Source organism: Myodes glareolus, chromosome 19, assembly GCF_982192425.1.
Source record: "Myodes glareolus chromosome 19, mMyoGla1.1, whole genome shotgun sequence".
NCBI classification, from domain to species: domain Eukaryota; kingdom Metazoa; phylum Chordata; class Mammalia; order Rodentia; family Cricetidae; genus Myodes; species Myodes glareolus.
Window position 1 is genome coordinate 41,854,302 of NC_142044.1, and position 19,764 is coordinate 41,874,065.

A 19,764-nucleotide genomic window follows, 5' to 3' on the forward strand; every position below is an offset into this window, starting at 1 on the left:
TTCCATGGCAACCAGCTCCCTGGGCACAAAGACTCATCTGTCTGCTGAGAAGGCAGCTGAGGTGTCTCCCCTGCAGCAGCTTTCGCTCTGGTGCATGGGGAGATAGGAGGAGGGATGGGAGGACCCACGGGGCCAAGTCCCTAGGGCTTCAGAAAGAGCTGACAGTCACAGGGCCACCTCGATGTGGGCACGCTCTCTGCAGCAGGTGGCAGCACTGCAGGCAGCAGGCGCAGAGGGGTGGGAAGGGCGAAGTTTATTATATACATGTATAAAATGGGCATAGAAATGGCGCCCAGGCACAGTCCGACAACGCTGCTCAGTCGGTGATGATGAGCTCGTCCACGCCCCAGTCTTCATAGCTCCCATCTGGCAGGTACCGGCGAATGATGATTGGGATCTTCCGGGCCCTGTGGAGGAGTTCACAGGACATGAGGGCTGGTGCCCTGACTCTCCCTCAACTCTCGGGGGCTCGACTCTGAGGGACTTACTTGAGTTCCTTCATGGCGATGAGCAACGGGTCTGTCTCTCCCTCCAGCTCCACCATCACTGGGGCGCACATCCTGCAGGGACAGACACGGGTTGGAGACAAGAAACAAGGCTCAGAGAAGGTGACTATGGTGTCCTGCTCCTCACCCAGCAAGGTCACTTAGGCAGGCAGCTGAGCTGGCAGAAGTGTACAGGGAGCTGCCACTAAGCAAAGAGAAGACCAGCAGACTGGATTTAAATTGTGCCTCATTTATTTATTTTTAAATATTTATTTATTTATCATGTATACAATATTCTGTCTGTGTGTATGCCTGCAGGCCAGAAGAGGGCACCAGACCTCATTATAGATCGTTGTGAGCCACCATGTGGTTGCTGGGAATTGAACTCAGGACCTTTGGAAGAGCAGGCAATGCTCTTAACCTCTGAGCCATCTCTCCAGCCCCCAATGGTCTCATTTAAAGATGAAGATAATCCCTGCCTCACTGGGAAAACAACCACAGAAAACCGAAGACTAGAAGACTCCATGCCACTCACTGTTCTCCACCTTGACGTTCTCTGTTCATTGAGGGTAGTCCCACTTTGCAGAGAGGCAGAGTCCAGATGTGCCCCATGAAACACACTAAAGTCATCTAACTGCAATGCTCCACCAGAAAAGCCCCTTCATTCTTACCACATCAGTCAAACCCACAGCCCTACACAGCAACAACCCCAGAACGGTCACATTCTCCCAACCTGGCCCCCATCCAGCCTTCATTCACACACCCAGAACAAACTTTTATGCCTCTCCGCTCCCGTGTTACAGTTCTTAAGTGTCCCTATGTTCTTAAGTTAGCACGACGGCAGTACCAGAGGAGGGGCCTTTGTCCTGAGGGCGGGACCACTGTGAAGGCTTTATAAGAGGAAGAGATTCAAGGCAGCTTGCTTGGTCTCACCATGTGACCCTCTACCATGCTGACGCAGCTTGAAGTCTCGTCAGGTGCAGGTGTCATGTTCTTGGCCCCTCCAACCCCCAGAACTGTGAGTCAAACGTACTGAGCCAGGAACCTGCCCCAAGGATTCTGTCACAGCCACAGAAGACAAGCTGAGGAGCCTGGACATTCTGTGCCATCTCTCCACAGCCTGAGGGGCTCAGGTGTCCCCCTCCGGAAACGACTGTCTTCACTGCCTGTGAGTTTACATGTGCCATTCATGGCACCAAAGACACCAGACTACTGTTCACAGAAGACCATGAGCTGCTGGTGGCCCAGGATCACACATGGCCACTGTGAGGGCCCAGTCCCCAGCCAATGCTAGGTCCAAGCAGAGGCCCCAACACCAAACAAGGGGATGGCACCTCCAGTTCTGTGCCCTAAGAACAACTCCCCTGATCACCCTGGACGGGCTTACATCTATAAATCCAGGGCTACTGAGAAGCACACCAAAGCCAGCATCTTCTCTAGACCATCAGGACATACTTTTTTATTTATTTGTTTGTTTTTTTGAGACATGGTTTCTCTGTGTAGCCCTGGCTATCCAGGAACTCACTCTGTAGACCAGGCTAGCCTCGAACTCACAGAGATCTGCCTGCCTCTGCCACCTAAGTGTTGGGATCAAAGGTGTGCACATCACCATCACTGCCCGACTTGGAACTGGAGGGATAGATGGTGTGAGTCATCACGTGGATGCTGGGAACTAAACCTGTGTCTTCTGCAAGAGCAGCAAGTGCTCTTAACTGCTAAGCTGTCTCTCCAGTCCTGGGAGAGAAATTTTCAGTAAGGGTTCTGAGGATTGTACCTTCAGAGCTGCCAGGTGACTCTGGGGGCCAACCAGTTTGAGAGCAACCCTGACTAGTTTATTACTAAATATTCTGATCTCTGCTACTCCCAAAAGCCTCAAATTTTCCCAAGAGCAGAAACCAAATATCCTTCATGAATACTCCAAAACTTGGGGTATAGTTTGGTAATAGAACATAAGGCCCCGGGTTTAGTCCCTAACACCAAGAAAACAAAAGAAACACCCACTGCATATAAAGCCTTACAGAATATGCATGGCTGTATTGACCTGTCTGTAACGTCCACTGCACACAAAGCCTTACAGAACACGCACGGCTGTCCTGACCTGTCTGGGCCTGGTCTCTCCATACATAACAGGAGTACCTGAAGGGCATCTGTTCATCAATGTCCCTATCTATGGACATGCAAGTGCAAGTGTGGGCTTCAAGTGACTGTCTTGTCCTGCAGCCACTACACATCACCCACCCAGTTAACAAGATGTGAGTGACATCAGCCACCAGGTGGTGCTAGTGGGCCAGACTGAACTCCATCAAAAGCTATCCATGAAGGCATTTCATTCTGCACCTAAGCGGAAGTACAGGATCCTGCCTGGCTGTCCCTCACAACAGGCAGAGCACCACCAGAGGGCATGGACCCCTCAGGGGAAGGTGCACTGAAGCCCCAAAGAAAAATATGACAGTCAGGTTGCCTTGGATTGGGTTTGTCTGGGCCTTCACACCCTATGAATGCTCCAAACTGGCTTATCAGACACATGTCAATTTGAACCTGTCCCTTTAGGGTCTACTGACATTTCTACTAATTTTATTTCTTAAAGTCTTTTTTTAAATTATTTGTGTTCGTGTGTCTATATTGGGGCATAAGCAGGAGAGAAGGTGCCCACGGAAGGCAGAAGTGCTGATCCCTCCGGGACTAAAGTTATAGGTGGCTATGACTCGGCTCCCCTACAAGAACAGTATGTGCTCTTCTCTCCAGTCTTCTAAAACAAAATTTATTTTATTAATTTTGTGTGTGAAGACTTAAAATTTTATTTTTTCTTTTACTTATATGTTTTGTATTTATGTAGCTAGACCACATGTGTGTGGATGTCCATGAACACCAGAAGAGGGCGCTGCGTCCCCTGGAAGAGCGCCAAGCACTCAACCTATGATCACTTCCTCAGGCTGTATTTTGTGTTCGGGTCTGTGTATGTGCAATTATATACATGATTATATACATGCCATGGCACGAAGGAATCAAATCAGTTCTCTCCTGCCCTGTGGGTTCCTGTAAATCAGGTCGTCAGGCTTGGGACCAGGCATCTGCACCAGCTAAGCCATCTTGCTGGCCCACTGTAATGACATCTTTGCCATCACTGTGCTGCAAGCTTCCCACCTAAGCTGTAACCACCCACACTATTTTTAGCACCAGAGATACACACAAAACACCACCCTTCGTCTACCACCCTGGGGATTCCAGCCCCTCCATGCCCTTTGGAAAGCACTATCCACACCTGCCTTGACTTCAGGCTACCTATGCTCTGGTCCAGCTCTCATCAGAAAATATCCGGGGAGCTGGGATGATATCTTTAATCACCTCTACATTCTCAGCAGGGCAGCAGCACACCTCAGTGGTGAGCACAGCTGCATTTTAGAGACTATGAAGGCATCCACTGGGCCATTTTTAGCTAAAGAAATAAACCTCCCAGATGGAGAGATGGCTCAGAGGTAAAGAGCAATGACTGCTCTTCCAGAGGTCCTGAGTTCAATCCCCAGCAACCACATGATGGCTCACAACCATCTGTAATGAGATCTAATGCCCTTTTCTAGTGTTCGGGCAAAACATGCAGACAGAATACTGTGTATATAATAAATAAATAATAATTAAAAAAAAAAAAGAATAAGCCTCCCAGAATACTCAGCCATCTGGAAATATCCTGTACCTGTGTCATGTCATCCCTGTGCTGTGAGCCACAAAGATGCTCCTGACTCCTGACATGTGTCTAGTATTAGGGGGAGGGGGGCTGTTTTGTTTTCATTTGTTTGGATAGGTTTCTCTGTTGTGGAGGTGGTAGTTTGTGGCTTTTTGTCATTGTTTTTGAGATGGCATCTAACTGTGTAACCTGGCTGTCCTGGAACACACTCTGTAGACCAGGCTGGCCTTGAAGTCGCAAAGATCCACAGGCTCAGCCTCTTGAGTGCTGAGATTAAAGACATGTGCTACCTCACAGGGCCAATTTTTTAATTAATGAATTAATTTAAATGGTCACATGGAGCCAGTGAGTGCCATAACAGACAGTATGGGCCAACAGGACCGTAGCCCCGGAAGGCGGCTCTAACTTTACTCAAAGGAGCAAGAGTGCAACCATGCTAGAGAAAGGAAAGGTCTACTCCTGAGGAATGGCTAAGGACCACCTTGCCCACACACAAACCCTTTATCAAGGCAGACACCGCAGTTATCTTTACCCAGGGCTGTGTGAACCTGTGGGAGGGGATGCAGACAGCACTACGCCTCCAGCATGTAGGCCTCCACATACTTGGTGGTAGAATGCCCGGCCACTGTGTTTCTCTAATCTCCCAGGTCCGTCCTGCAGCATCCGCCATTCCCCACACCACCACGTCAGAAGTCCAGCAGTTTCTCTCAGGCTCAGGTCTCCCACTAGAGTTCCACTAACTCTACCTCTTCCAGGCTACAGCAATCACTGGATTGCCTGAGTCTGCCTGCCTGCTGTCTAGACCCCGGAAGCCACTGCTGCTCTCAGGCTTTCCCAAGTGAAGGGCCCTCCCTACCTCACTGGGCTGGCCGGTCTCCCTCACAACAGGAAGGGATAGAAGCCTGAAGGGCTACCATGGCCTTACCTGAGTCCATCCTCATTTCATTCCAGCAAACTGACAGGAATTATCTGAACTCAGGGCCTCACACGTGCTAGACAGACACTCTGCCACTGAGCTACGTCCCCAGATCCCTTTTCACTTCTAGCTTGAGACGGGGTCTTGCTAGTTGCCCAGAGTAGCCTTGAACTCACCCCATAGTCTAGGTGAACTCATTATCCCACTGTTTCTGTCTCCTGAGTGTCTTCAATTACAGGTCTGTGCCACCAGGCCTGAATAGGGTTCTTACTGACACTTTTTCCTGTGTGGTTACTTTTCATGGCCTATTTTTTATATTACACCACAGGATCCCTAAGCCTAGCACAATGCCTGGCACACAGGGACTGGGCAGGATCAGCAGCCTGGGGCTCACGGTGACCTAGCTGATGGAGAGGACAGCAAAGGACAACACTTACGCGATCTGGAGGGCCCGGGTGCCTAGCACACGGGCTCGCTCGTACTTGGTCATGTACGGAGTGGTGATGCGCTTCTGGTTGGCCTGCGGTCGCTCGCCAGAGGGGAGAATCTCAACATTCTCCTGACCTTCCTGGACACCAAGAAAACAGAGGGGACATCTCAGGGTTAGTTTTGGGTCAGAGATGAAGATGATGACAATGACACTCACCACCACCATTAACGCTTTCTGGACGTCAAGGACATTTACTAATACCCTATTCCTTATTACTACCCCATGAGGCAGGAATCATGGTCCCTATCCCAAGGGCTTCAAGAGCCAGCCAACCTGACCAAATTCTCCAAACCATCAGTAAAGAAGACTGTGGTCAGGACTCCAGAGCCAGCTGCCCCACACAAAAGATGGCTGGTCCTCTAAGTGATGAGCACACCCTAAACAGGAAGTTGCACAAACACCAGATCTTTCACGGGTGGCAATTGAGTCAATGGGTCGAGTGGCAAGGACAGTCATGGTAAGAAGAAAGAGTCACACCCATACTGAGCAACAACCTGCCACACATCTATCCAGGCTGGCCCTGGGTTCCACCCTCCGCTCCACATACACACACATACACACACACACACACCTGGGTTCCACCCTCTGCTCCACACTGGAGGACCTAAAATATGGATCCTTAGTCTCCATGTAAGACCCTGGGTATATAACAGTGTGTGCATACAACCACAGAACTAGGAGGGAAGAAGAAAAAGATTTCTGGGGCTTGCTGACCGACAGTCTAGCTGACGCAGTGAGTCCCAAGCTCAGGGAGACCCCATCTTGAAAGAGCAGGTGGAGACCATAAGAGCTGACAGAGGCCTCTGGCCCTCCACCACACTACACAGGTGAGTGCACCGCACAGAGACACAGACACGCACATGCACAAAAAAACTATCTTTTTAAAAGATAAAAATTGTGGGGGCTGGAGAGATGGCTCAGCAGTTATGGGCACTGGCTGCTCTTTCAGAGGACCCGGGTTCAATTCCCAGCACCCACATGGCAGCTCACAACTGTCTGTAGCTCTAGTTCCAGGGGATCTGACACCAATGCACCTGGGCCCACGCCTTTAATCCAGCACGCAGGCAGCAGAGGCAGGCTGGTTTCTGTAAGTTAGATGCCAGCCTGGTTTAAATAGTTGAGTTCCAGGGCTATCTACCGAGAACAAATCTAAAAAATAATACATAATAAGATACAACAATCCCAAAACCTAGCTAAGGTCTAGCTCATGCAAAGGCCAAGAGTATATCTGTGAACTGGGTGGTGATGGTGCACACCTTTAATCCCAGCACTCAGGAAGCAGAGGCAGGCAGATCTCTGTGAGTTCAAAGCCAGCCTGGTCTATAGAGTGAGTTCTAGGACTGGCTCAATAGTTACTGAGAAATCCTGCCTGTATCTGTGGGAGACACTTCCCTGGAAAAGGGAACGGCGAAATCGTTCGGCAACCATCACCCACCCCGTGGTCTAGCACCTGGGCCTGCAGAGCAGGAAGCTGAGGGCTGAGAGGGGCTACTGACCTCCTCGGCATTTTCCAAGTCATCTAGTCCTTCGTCCTCCTCCACATCGTCAAAGTCATCGCCATCGAAACTAAGCCAGAAGAAAATGCTGGTTAGAACGTCACCTGCCAGAATCAGAGGCACAGCTCACTGTATCAGCTGTGACGTAGGAGGGACCGCAAATCTCAATGAGGGAAATCTCTGGCTTGGCTGTGTGCCTTCAATCTTGTCCCATCTGCCCCCTAATTTTGCTAGGACTTGTTCACCACTGTTGCCCTCTCTATGAACTACTGCGGTCAGCTCGTAATATGTACTTTTCTGGTCTGAGGACTTTTTTTTTCCGGTTTTTCAAGACAGGGCCTGTCTTGGAACTAGCTCTTGCAGGCCAGGCTAGCCCCGAACTCAGATATCTGCCTGCCTCTGCCTCCCTATGTGTTTGTGTGTGTGAATGTGAGTGTACGCACAGGTGTGCAGATGTCTGTGGAAGCCAGAAATGGGGTGTCAAATCCCCTGAAGCTGGTGTTGCTCAGCACGGTACCGGGAGCCGAGCTTTCCCTCCCTGGACAAGCAGCAATGCTGGCCATCAGTAAGCCATCCTCCAGTCACCAGCGCAGGGCGAGCCCCATCGGAAGGGGAAACTATACATCTGTGAGTGTGATGCTACACCCCCGTACTCCTAGCATTTGGACAGTGGAGGAGGAGACTCAGGAGTTCAAGCCCAGCCTGGGCTACATAGGGAGATGCTGCCTCAAGAACAAAAACAAAATTTATTTCAGGGCTGGAGGTGTCGCTCAATAGTGTACACATAGCATGCATGAAATCCCTGGGCATTAATTCCCAGCAGAGAACATTACCACGATCACCCTACCCCTGAGGTGAGATTACGACCATGGGAAGAGAAGATAATCTAACCTCAGTAAGACTCCCATCACACCCCGAGCTCTGTTCGCTGATTACCTTCTTTGTTTTGTTTTCAAGGCAGAGTTTCTCTATGTAGCCCTGGCTGTCCTGAACGCCCTCTGTAGCCCAGGCTGGCCTCGAACTCAGATCGGCCTGCCTCTGCTTCCCGGGTGCTGGGATTAAAGGTGTGTGCTATGTCAGCTTCACTAATGATCTTTGCCTTGCTAAATCCTCCCCACTCTCACTTGTCTCCGTCTAACAGCTGGCACATCTGGCTCCTCCCTCCTGTTTCACACTCTGGGGGAGCTCCTCCTCAGCCTTTCCTGGGTTCCCCCTTTCCCCAGTCACTCACTAGCCACCTCCTCTCTAGGGGTCCACACAACGCTACGCAGCACAGACTGACATCTGTTCACAGCAATCCTCCTGCCTTAGTCGCCCCAATGCTAGGATTACAGGGGTAAGCCCACCACATCCAGCTTCTATTTCTGAATTTTGACAGCTACATCTATTTTAGGGCTCCCGTAGTTTATCTTCTCTTTTGACCTAACACATGCAGCCATCAGGAAATCCTCTTGGCTCTATTTTTTTAAAGATTTATTTATTATGTATACAACATTCCTTCCATGTATGCTTGCATGCCAGAAGAGGGGACCAGATCGCATTATAGATGGTTGTGAGCCACCATGTGGTTGCTGGGAATTGAACTCAGGACCTCTGGAAGAGCAGTCAGTGATCTTAACCTCTGAGCCATCTCTCCAGCCCCTCTTGGCTCTACTTTTAAACTATATTAGCAGCCAGGCATGGTGGCACACGCCTATAATCCTAGTGCTCAGGAGGCAAAGGCAGGCAATCTCCGTGAATTTGAGGACAGTCTGATCTACACAGTGACTGACTTCCAGGACAGCTAGTGCCATGTAGACAGACTCTCTCTCTCTCTCAAAAAAAAAAAAAAAAAAAAAAAAAAAAAAGGTAAAATATATCCAGGAGCTGGCCATGGTGACATACATCTATAAATCCCAGTGGAGGCAGGTGGATGTTTTTTAAGTTTGAGGCTAGCATGGCCTACACAGTGAGTTCCTGGACAGCCAAGGCTACATAGCGCTCTCTCTCTCTCTCTCTCTCTCTCTCTCTCTCTCTCTTTCGTGTGTGTATATGTGAATACCATCTCTCTCTCATATATGTGTCTGTGTGTAAGTGTGAGTGTATAGTCTACCAGGGGCCAGGCACAGTGGTTCACGCTTTAATCCCATCAATTGGAAGACGGAGGTAGATGGACTGCTAAAGTAGAACCACCTGGTATACAGTGAGATTTGGTCTCCATATAAATAAAATAAATATATATCCAGAGTTCCCCACTTCTGGCCACCTGTGCTACAAGTCCGCGCCTGCTCCCAGCCTCCCAGGCTATCTCTGGATTATTGCTTCTTCCTATTTCTACGACTACACGAAGTACACCACCGGCATTCCCTTCCAGAAAGGTGGTGCCCAGAAGGCTTTACTCCGCACTGTCCCGGGAGCATTGCTCCGCGAGGTAGGAAGGTCTCAAGACTTCACCCCAACAGACCCCGTAGCTGGGCTAGCCTGTGCTCCAAGCGCCCGGCTCGCACCACGAAGTCCTCCCCTCCGAGCCCGCGCTCACTTGTCCTCGTTGTCTGACATGACGCCTTCACCGCACTGACCACCCCGGACCGCACAAGCGTGAACCTCGCGCTTCACTCGTCGCCGGCACTACCCGCGGTCTGCGCCTGCGCCGCGACCCAAAAGCAATCACTTCCGGGAGGCAGCCAAAGAGGAGACGCGGGTGCGCAAGCGTAGGCGTGTACGCTAGTTACCATAGTAACTAGATGCGCTTGGGACGGGCCCCGACACTCTGGCTTCCCTGAGGATCTCCTTCAGGAGGGCACTGCCACGCTTAGGGTGAGCGTTCCGCCCGGGACCGTCAAGACAGGGACTGTGTTCACTGCACGGTCCGGAGCCGAGGGTCCGGGCACCAGCTTCTCAGACACCCAGGGTGCTGGCGATGAGAGGTCGGGACTGCGACGCGAGACGAGGGCTGGTCATTGCTTCTCTCCCTCCTAGGGCCCTCCCATGGCTTCACAGGAGAGGGTGGGCACAGTGTCCAAAGGAACCCGGTTCCGGTGCTGCCCTAAGCAGGTCACTTACACGCCAGGGACCTGCGAGCTGCTCAGAGGTCAGTGCTTCACAGGAACAACGACAGGAGAGGTGGTGATTTCTTTAAGAGACTGGGATTAAGAAAAGTTCAGGAGGAAAGGATCAAAGTCCAAAGGACGGAGAATTTTGGTGTGGTTAGCTCATCTTTTACATTGCACGTTCAATGAAACCTAACTCCTCCTCACCACTAGGAAAACTCCCAGTACCAAATCCAATTGCCTTCCCTGGGCTTAGCACAATATATAGTCGGTCTTATAGGCATTTAGTTTCCCAGCTATCACCTTTTTTTTTTTAAGATTTATTTCTTTTTATTTTTTGTGCATCGGTGTTTTGCCTGCATGTATGCCTGTGTGAGGGCGCCGGATTCCCTGGAAATGGAGTAACAGACAGTCGTGAGCCCCCGTGCAAGTGCTGGGATATGAACCCAGGTCCTCCTGAAGAGCAGCTGGTGCTCTTAACCGCTGAGCCATCTCTCCAGTACCACAGCCATCACTTTCTAAATGGTGAATGCCACCAGGCAGAGAAATTGCCTGTTTCTGCTCACATTTGTGGCACCAGCCTCTGATACATGAATGAGCATATATACATTCATTTATCCAACAACTAAAAACACCTGATATATGATTTTCATATTGTCCTACGTAGTGGAAGTAAAGTACAAGGGGACTGCAAAAAAGCAAACAATTCTTGCTTCCATAGAGCTAATAGTATAGGAAGTTAACAAGAAAAATCAACAAGAAAAAAATTATAGAGCTGGTGTATAGATCAGTAATATGTATGCTAGGCATACACGAAGCCTGGGTTTCAATCTCAGCACACGACACACAAAAAGTGTTACAGTTGGGGCTGGAGAGAAGGCTTAGTGGTTAAGAGCACTGACTGCTCTTCCAGAGTCCCTGAGTTCAATTCCCAGCAACCACATGGTGGCTCACAGCCATCTATAATGCAGTCTGGCATGCAGGCACACATGGAAGGAATGATGTACACATAATGAATAAATAAATCTTTTTAAAAAAGTGTTACATTTTGAAAAGTTGGCTCAGTTGTTAAGAACGTGTATTGTTCTTCAAGAAGACTTGAGTTCAGTCCCTAGTACCCATATTAGCCAAAAAAAAGTGTGTGTGTCTTAGACAATATAATGATATGCAAATTTGCTGCTTGAGAGGATTGCCTGAGCCAAAAAAAAAAAAAAAAGAAGAAGAAGAAGAAGAAAAGAAAAAGAAAAGAAAAGGAAGAAAGAAAAGAAAAAGAAAAAAAGACTGGTCTGGATTATTAGTAATACTCTGTCTTTAAAATAAAATGCAATAAAGGCTATAGAGGTAGCTCAGAGGTTAAGAACACTTGTTGCTATTCTGGAGGACCCAAATTCAATTCCAACAACCATATCAGGTGGCCCAAAACAACCTATAGAGGTTCAGTGCCTTTTTCTAGTCTCCACAGGCACTTATACACACATAGGCATACTCATGCACACACACACACAAAATCTTAAAGCCAGGTGGTGGTGCACACCCCTAATTCTAGCACTCGGGAGGCAGAGGCAGGTGGGTTTCTGAGTTTGAGGCCACACGACCTACAGATGGAGTTCCAGGACAGTCAAGGCTACACAAAGAGACTCTGTCTTGAAAAACCAGAATAAATAAATAAAATAATAAGAGTCTTTAAAAAAAACATTTTTAGGTGGGCAGTGGTGGTGCATGCCCTTAATCCCAACACTCAGGAGTCAGAGACCAGAGACAGGTGGATTTCTGTGAGGTCAAGGTCAGCTTGGTCTACAAGAGCAAATTCCAGGATAGCCAGAGCTATAACACAGAGAAATCCTGTCTCAAAACAACAACAACAACAACAAAAAGACTTTTAAAAAATCCATATATAGTGGCTCATGACTTTAATCCCAGCACTCTGGAGGCATAGGCGAGTGGATATCATTTAAGTTTAAGGCCTGCTCAATGAATATACCATGTTTCAGAACAGCCAGGCTACATAGTAAGACCCTTTCTATAAATAAATAAATAGAATGATAGGAGAAAAAGGAAAAAACCTAAAGTGTCACGTGCTCTAGGAAAAATGAAGCAGACAGAAGAACATGTGTACTTCAGTTGGGAGTTGGGGAGCAGTTGAGTTTGGGCAGGATGAGACATGCTGAGATGTGAGGGAGATGCGGGGTTCAGCTGCAACTCAGAAGGTCTCATGCCAAGACGTGGGGGAGATGCAGGGTTCAGCTGCAGCTCAGGAGGTCTCACAGAGTGTTTTTATTTTGTAGTGATGATGAAGGAGTCCAAACTGACTAACTTCCAGCAACGACACATCTTGGACACCATGAGAAGTAAGGACAGTCACTCTAGAGACTTCCTGGACAGAGGACCAGGGATATATCTTTAATATATATGTAAAAGGGAGGGGGAGTTCATCCCAAAGGGCAGAGATGAAGCCAGGCATGATGATATACACCTCTAGCCCCAGCACTTAGGAAGCAGAGGCAGGTCGATCACCAAAAGTTCAAGACTGAGCCCTGCAGTGGTGGTGCATGCCTTTAATCCAGCACTCGGTAGCGGCAGGCCGAGTGAGTTCCAGGACAGCCAAGGCTACATAGTGAGACCATTTCATAAAAAAGGATTGGGGAGAGTGAGGCAGGCTGGAGAAGTGGCTTGGTGGTTAAGAGAAGGTACTGCTCTTGTAGAGACCCTGAGTTTGGTTCCCAGCTCCCATGTCGATGGCTCACAACCACCTGCAACTCCAGCTCCAGGGCTATCCCACATCTCTGGCCTCTGTGGGCACTGCACTCATGTTCACAGACACACAGGCATATACATATCTAAGAGTAACTAAAAATAACATATGTTTTGTTTGTTTTTCAAGACAGGGTTTCTCTGTGTAGCTCTGGTTTTCCTGGAACTCACTCTGTAGACTAGGTTGGCCTGGAACTCAAGAGCTCCACCTGTCTCTGTCTCTCAAGTGCTGGGATTAAGACACGCTGTGGATGAATTTTTCTTTGCAGGTCACAAACTGCATGGAAACTTAATTCTGAAAGTTCAGCCAATGGCTTAGGCCTGTCCCGCTAGCTCTAGTCATCTACGAGCTGCCAATGACTCGTGCCTTTCACCTCTCCTCCTGCATGTCTTGCTCCCTCCTCTGCATCTGGTTGATGACTCTGCCCTCTTCTTTGCAGCTCTCTGTCCAGAAATCCCGCCTATACCTCCTGTCTAGCTATTGGCCATTATCTTTTTATTAAACCATTTATACTGATACATCTTCACACAGTGTAAAGAAATACTGACCAGCCAGTGGTAAAGAATACTTACTGCTCTTGCAGAGGTTCTGGGTTCAGATCCCAGCTCCTACATGGTGCCTCACCCCCATCTAAACTCCAGTTCGAAGTGATCCTCTTCTGACTCCTGTGGGCACCAGAAGAGGTTCATATATGGTATACATTGATATATGCAAGCATTCATAGACATAAAATAAAGATTAGTACACCTTGAAAGACAAGGCTTCCTTGAAGCTGTTCCCTAGGAATTCACTGTCTGCTTCTCCTTAAGCAAAACCTACATTGTTCCGTAGCTTGATTGAAGCCACAGATCCCTCTCCCTGACATGAATGTCCAGCATCACTGAGCCTGTAACTGTTTGCTTGCTCAGCATGTGCTCAGGGGAGAGGCAGACCTGGGGCATGGGATCATCCGGAGAATGGGATCTGCTTGATTCCACAAAGGGAAGGCAGGTGGGGAGTAATGGCAGGCACACACTTGTAATGCCAAAGCACAGAAACCCAGTCATCCTTGTCGTCCCTTGTTCTTTCTCCTGCCTAGTCAACAGCCCTGAAAGCTAAAACCTGACCCTGATAACCTGTCTTCTCTGCTCCTCACCAATGCTGCATGGTATCTGAATAGCTGTCTTCCTTGACCCAACCTTTGGCCATGAATGGGACGTTCAACAGCAGAAAGGGTAACTTTGCCCCAAACCCTCCAATGGCTTGCTAAGCTGTAGAATAAAATCCTCTTTCCAGAAACTTCCGTAAGTCCTGATCTCTGTCCCCCACCCCATTAGCCTCTTGGCTGCTACCTAGATATCTGGGCACACAGTGCCTGAGCACCTTCACCCCAGCTGTTCTACCTGGAACAGTCTTTGAGCCTCAAAGTAACTGCACTCTTCCCTGTCTGCTCCAATGTTACCCTTTTACTAAAGCTTTCCATTACAACCACAATCTGGCTGCAATTGGTAGAGCTCTTGCCTACCAGGGATGCACCAAGCCCTGGTGCATTCCAGCACCACAGAAAACAGGTATGGTGGCAAATACCTAAATCCACGCACTTGGAAGGTAGAGGCAGGAGGATCAAAAGTTTAAGGTCTATATGGAGTTGGGAGGCCAGTCTGGATAGACCCTGCCTTTAAAATAAGCAAATGCTGCCAGGTGGTGGTGGCACACGTCTTTAATACCAGCACTCGGGAGGCAGAGGCAGGTGGATTTCTGTGAGTCTGAGGACAACCTGGTCTACAGAGCGAGTTCCAGGCCAGGCTCCAAAGCTACAAAAGAAACCCTGTCTTAAGAAAACAAACAAACAAAACAACATCAAAAAAGCAAAAACCAAAACACAGGGCTGGTGAGATGGTTAAGCAGGGAAAGGTGCCTGCTGCCAAGTGTAACAATCTGAATTTGATTCCTGGGACACACATGGTCAGAGAACTGATTCCTACAAGTTGTTTCCTGACCTGCACACATGCACAGACATGCACACGGCACATTAAAACAAAAACCACACACAGAGGGTGCTGGCGAGATGGCTCAGTGGTTAAGAGCACTGACTGCTCTTCCAGAGGACCGGGGTTCAATTCCCAGCACCCACATGGCAGCTCACAGCTGTCTATAACTCCAGTTCCAGAGAATCTGACATTATTATACCAATGTACATGAAATAAGGTTAAATAAAGTTTTTTTTTTAAAAAAACACAGAGAGAGAAATATAAACACCACAACAAAGACTCAGTGTATAAGAATGTTTATTGCAGCATTGTCAGAAGTAGTAAAAATCCAACCAACAAAACCAAAACAAACCCAGAGAGAACCTGAATGACTAGCTGAATAAATAGTGGAATCATTCTAATAACTAGTAGATTACTATAAAAAATAAGTTACATATAAATGTGTCTTTACGGAAAGTTGGTCATGATAAATTGGTAAGTGAAAAGGGTCTGTTATTGACCATATGGTGTGATCCAGTGTTTAAGAACCGTTTGTGTACATACCGAACAAAAACATCCTTGAATGTGTTTTAGAAGCATCAAGAATAAGGAGCAACCACCTGATTGTTAGCACAACCTACAGAGCAGGCTCAGAGGGCTGGACTGTCCACGCTGTTTGACTTCTAATTGGCAAATACCATTTTTCTTTGAAAACATAGACAAACAGGTGCTGTCACTTGACCTTTTTGTTCCCAGGAGGAGCCCCTCTGCCCTTGCAGTGCAACCCAACATCCAGCCAGAGGAACTCTCCTTCCAAGAAGCCAGCTACAACCATCTACCTGCCTCCCATTCTGGCTACCCACTCCCACCTCCGGCCTGCCAGCATGTGTCAAGCCAATGGGGCATACATCCGTGAGCAATTCAAGCCTCAGGCCACCAGTAAGTGATGGTCTTGGGCTAGGGGCTCTCTTCTGTCTTCTGGGGTCATAGCAGCCTGGGACAGACAGCACCATTCCAGTAGCAGGTAACAAACCCAGACAGATGGCCCTCTTCATCTTCCTATAGCTTTTTCAAATTAATCCCGTTTTCCTAATCCTAATCCCAGGGGGATACATGGTCCCTCAAATCCATTTCCTCTGTATTTGAGCCCGCATCTGGGAGCCCCTCATACTGGCCTCCAGTACTGCTTTTGGCCCAGATGCCCCAGCATCCTCACAATTCCCCACACACAGGTCACCTCGGAGGCCTGCATTTCTGGATTCTCTGTTAGCTCTGCACTGAAGCTTTTTCTTGGTTGTTTCAACTGCTAACCTGGCATGTTCTGCTCTGGAACAGTCAAGGGAGGTGCTGGGTCTGCAGAGCCCACTCCTCTCAACCCCGACACCCTGCAGCGTATAAGGGAAACGATTGCTCTTCCCCCTTAACAAGACCGTCTCTGGGCCCTACAGGAGATCTGGAGAAGGAGAAACGAAGACTCCAAAATATCTTTGCCACTGGGAAGGACATAGAGGAACGTAAAACGGCTCCTCGTGTGCAGCAAGAGGAGCCAGCTCCCGAGCTGGACCGGTTTGAAGAATGTGAGTATGTGTGTGTAGAACTGATGGGGCTAACAAGAGAACATGACTTGCTATAGACCTTCCCACCCCCACCCCTACCCCGCTCTCCCTCAGAGGCCATGTGCTGCCTGGGCCCCTGTGCACTCCCACTGCCCTGTGCACTGATGGCCCTTCCCCTCTGTGCAGTGGTGAAGGAAGTCCAAGACAGGAAAGAATTCTTGGCTGCCATGGAGGCTCTGGGACAGGGCAAGCAATACCGAGGAATCATCCTGGCTGAAATCTCCCAGGTAGGAAAGCCCAAAAAGTGGGGAAGAGTAGAGTCAATGGGAGGAGCCCCAGCCAGCACCATGGCTGGCCTCTTAGGTGGCAAGCTCCCACCATGGTGTCCTGCCATGACAGCAATCTTCCTGGTGACCCTTTGCAGAAAATAAGGGAAATGGAGGACATCGACCGCAGCAGAAGCGAGAAGCTTAGGAAGGCTCTCGCCACCACCTAATCCTAGAAAAGGGCTGGCCAGCCCAGTGCGACCACCAGAGCCTTCGCCTTGCCAAGCAGTGTCATCCCCAGGTCTGCCTACCCCCAGAGACCACGCCAGATCACGATGTGGCACTGCCCAGGGATGCAGAGGCCTCAGTGACGCCTCTGAGCCACTGTCACAGCCACAGTATTGGGACCTTCTTCAGGGGAAAGAGCCCCAGACACACCATGTTGACACCCCAGCTCAGCACCTTGGACATTTGCCTAAAGGCACCCTCTCTGGCTCTTCTCATGCCACAGGTGTCCTCCAGGTGCTCTGTGAACCCTGTCCTGTCCTTCCTATATCTTAGGATCTGTTTCTTTGCCTTCTTGTAGCCTTGGGCAAATGTTTGACCACAATGATTAATTGGCCAATAAAACACATTTAACTTGGCCATGACATGTGCCGCCTTGTTTCCACAGGAATAAACACATTTAATCTGTTCAGAACCCGTCCAGCACACATGGGTTCTAACCGCTGTTTGCACATTTCCAGAGGAGCAGGGAAACAGATTCCTGAGCAGCCTGTTGTCAGTGCTAGCCCTCAATTCTGCAGTGTGAACACGCGGCACATCAAGACACTCCATCCAGGTAGTTACTGCTGAGGAGCCCACTCGGGATTAAAGGTCAACTTCATGACTTCCACCAAATGAAGACTAAGGAAAGAAACATAAAAAGGAGGGATCCATACTAAAAGGGCTCTGGCAGGTGCCACAGCCTTGGTTCCAGTTCCATTCACATGCCTCCGAGGTCCCAGCCTGAAGGTCAAGGAACCCAATCAGGAAACAGCCCTGCTCCCACCTGGTATGCCCTCACTCCCCACAACTGGTTTACTGCACAGCAGTGTCCTTCAGACTGCTGACTCTAAACAGCCTGACCTTCACTAGTATCCCATCATTCCTGTCTCTAAATGAAATACTTCCTGCACCTGCTACAAATCCCATAATTCCAACAGAACATATAATCTGTCTTCCAAAGAATAAACATGGCTACTGTGTAAGAGCGAGCAGATAAGCATCAGGTCGGAGGGACACAGCCACCAGCCCAGGCCTAGCACACTGGAAAACCCAGGACAAGTGCTGCCTACAGTGGCAAACTCGAATCAATGGCAACATTTACAGATTATGCCTGTACAAAAACTGGACTCTGGGTTTCTTTTTAAAAGTAAGCAAGATGTGGCAAGCCTATGCCCACGTTCACAGGCAACGGGTGACTTCTGTGAGGAGGGCTGGTCCCTGGAGACATGGAAACTATGCTTGACACTGAGACAGTCTGGTGGAGCCCTCTCCTGGGTTACAGCAGCTGGGTCACAGGACCCTTCTGAAAAACCTGAGGTGGTGGCCTGGGCTTCAGGTCAACAGCGCATCTGGAAAGACTGCCATATGGGAGTGCAGGCACCTCTCCCCAGACAAGGAGAGAATCCTGCCCCATGGTAGACACTGTGGTCAAGTTCCCAACTGTGTGGACAGACCAGCCCCTCCCGGGTGGCCAGACACCTGGCCATGAGGTGGAGCACAGACAGGCAAAAGGGCACAGATGTGGCTGTGGCCAAGGCTACCGGGCACTGGCAACTGAGGAACAGTGCACTCCTTCCCAGGATGCAGAGGGAGGGGCGCTGAAGACCCCGAGAGCAAGAATAGTGCTCGGATCATAAGCTGCCTGGCATATTCCCCAGGGAAAGTTGTGCCCCAGTACTGTTCTCCCAGGGCCATCCAGGGGTGAATGGCCGCCAGTCCTGGGAGGGACAGACAACAGAAAAGACAGACTGCATCAACCACAGAAAGGAATGGGACCATCCCCTGGGATGGGTGGGCAGAAACCCTGCACCACAGATCAGATCACAACACCTTAGAGAACAAAGGTTAGCACCTACCCAAATCATGCCTTTCTAGGCTAGTCTGAGTCACCACCTTAGCACAACCACCAGGTCCCCATGTGGTGGGTGAGACTTCCCATGAACCAAGAGAGATAAGGGAAGAGCTCCCTACAGCGTGGGAGGCAGAGGAAAGCAGTTCATCCCCAACTGTCACAGCACAGCATTCACTGAGACTTCATAGAGCTCCTGAGTGAGAGGACATGACTTTCAAGGGCACCTGTGTTAGACAGGAAGGCAGAGACTAATTGTCAGGATTGAGAAGGAAGAAGTTAGGCAGCAAGCCTTGTTGCTGGCCTGCTGCAAGGTGCACATGTCGTGGCCAGAGCCTGCCTTGGGCAGGACTGACAGTGAAGACTCCATCTGACCTGGTTCAGAAGTACAAGGAGAGTTACTGCCTCTGCCTAGACCCTGCATCCCTGCTTGTCCCTGGGCCTGTCACAGCATCTGGAGTCAGAATCCAAGTGGGCAGGGCTAAGTCACAGCTGTCTGGGACACAGGGAAGAAAGACGGAAGAAAACTTCAGCCCAAACCAGCTGGAGACTCCCAAGGAGGTCAAAGTTCACCCAGGGACTCCCTCCCAAGGTCACTGTCCCCCTTGGTAAGTCTGAGGGCAGCAGAGTGCTGTTCTGGCCTCGAGGCTCTGGACAGGAGAGGAAGTCTGCTTCCCGTGCTGTCAGCTCTTGTCCCCAGGGACCTTGCTTCTGGTGTCACGCTTGTTTCCCAGCAGCTTCAGCACCTTCATGGTCTTGAACTTGCCTTTTTTCTTACCCTCAGACTCAGTCTCTCTTTGGAACTCTGCAGCAAAGAAGAGGGGACCATCAGGGGCAGGATGGAGCAGTGGCCAGCGTCACTGAGCGGCTTCAGCCCACCCATGCACCAACTCATGTCACTATGCCTAGTTTCCCTTTTCTCCCTGGGGTCCACATCTGGGAGGACAGTCTGGAACCTGAGACGGTGGTGCTCAGCCTGTGGTCGCATATTCTACATATCAGATATTTATATCACGATTAATAACAG

General features: G+C 49.5%; 3 protein-coding genes across 6 annotated transcripts in view; 1 reads left to right on the forward strand and 2 right to left on the reverse strand.

Moving 5' to 3' along the window:
• Window positions 1–235: 235 nt before the first annotated feature.
• On the reverse strand, window positions 236–9,740 carry Polr2f (RNA polymerase II, I and III subunit F). The gene is made up of 5 exons (XM_048454800.2): window positions 9,588–9,740; window positions 7,070–7,139; window positions 5,521–5,651; window positions 489–560; window positions 236–407 (listed from the first exon to the last, which is right to left on the reverse strand). Exons 1-5 carry the CDS (start codon window positions 9,605–9,607, stop codon window positions 317–319), a joined length of 384 nt encoding a protein of 127 aa, XP_048310757.1. The 5' UTR covers window positions 9,608–9,740; the 3' UTR covers window positions 236–316.
• C19H22orf23 (chromosome 19 C22orf23 homolog) lies at window positions 9,728–17,271 on the forward strand. 3 transcript variants are annotated; one of them, XM_048454798.2, is made up of 7 exons: window positions 9,730–9,865; window positions 10,028–10,139; window positions 12,384–12,446; window positions 15,556–15,738; window positions 16,248–16,376; window positions 16,542–16,642; window positions 16,780–17,271. In XM_048454798.2, the coding sequence occupies exons 2-7, from the start codon at window positions 10,037–10,039 to the stop codon at window positions 16,849–16,851; spliced, it is 651 nt and encodes a 216-aa protein (XP_048310755.1). In that variant the 5' UTR covers window positions 9,730–9,865; window positions 10,028–10,036; the 3' UTR covers window positions 16,852–17,271. The 3 variants fall into 3 exon arrangements, with proteins under 3 accessions (XP_087755113.1, XP_048310755.1, XP_085534509.1); XM_087898987.1 differs by lacking the exon at window positions 10,028–10,139 and having other exon boundaries at window positions 9,728–9,865; XM_085678383.1 differs by lacking the exon at window positions 12,384–12,446.
• Micall1 (MICAL like 1) overlaps window positions 15,101–19,764 on the reverse strand; it is a 31,495-nt gene continuing 26,831 nt past the window's right edge. For both annotated transcript variants that reach the window (XM_048454882.3, XM_085678379.2), the window contains exon 16: window positions 15,101–19,542. In XM_048454882.3, coding sequence (XP_048310839.3) covers window positions 19,421–19,542 — 122 coding nt within the window. In that variant the 3' untranslated portion in view covers window positions 15,101–19,420. The remainder of the gene's footprint in view (window positions 19,543–19,764) is intronic.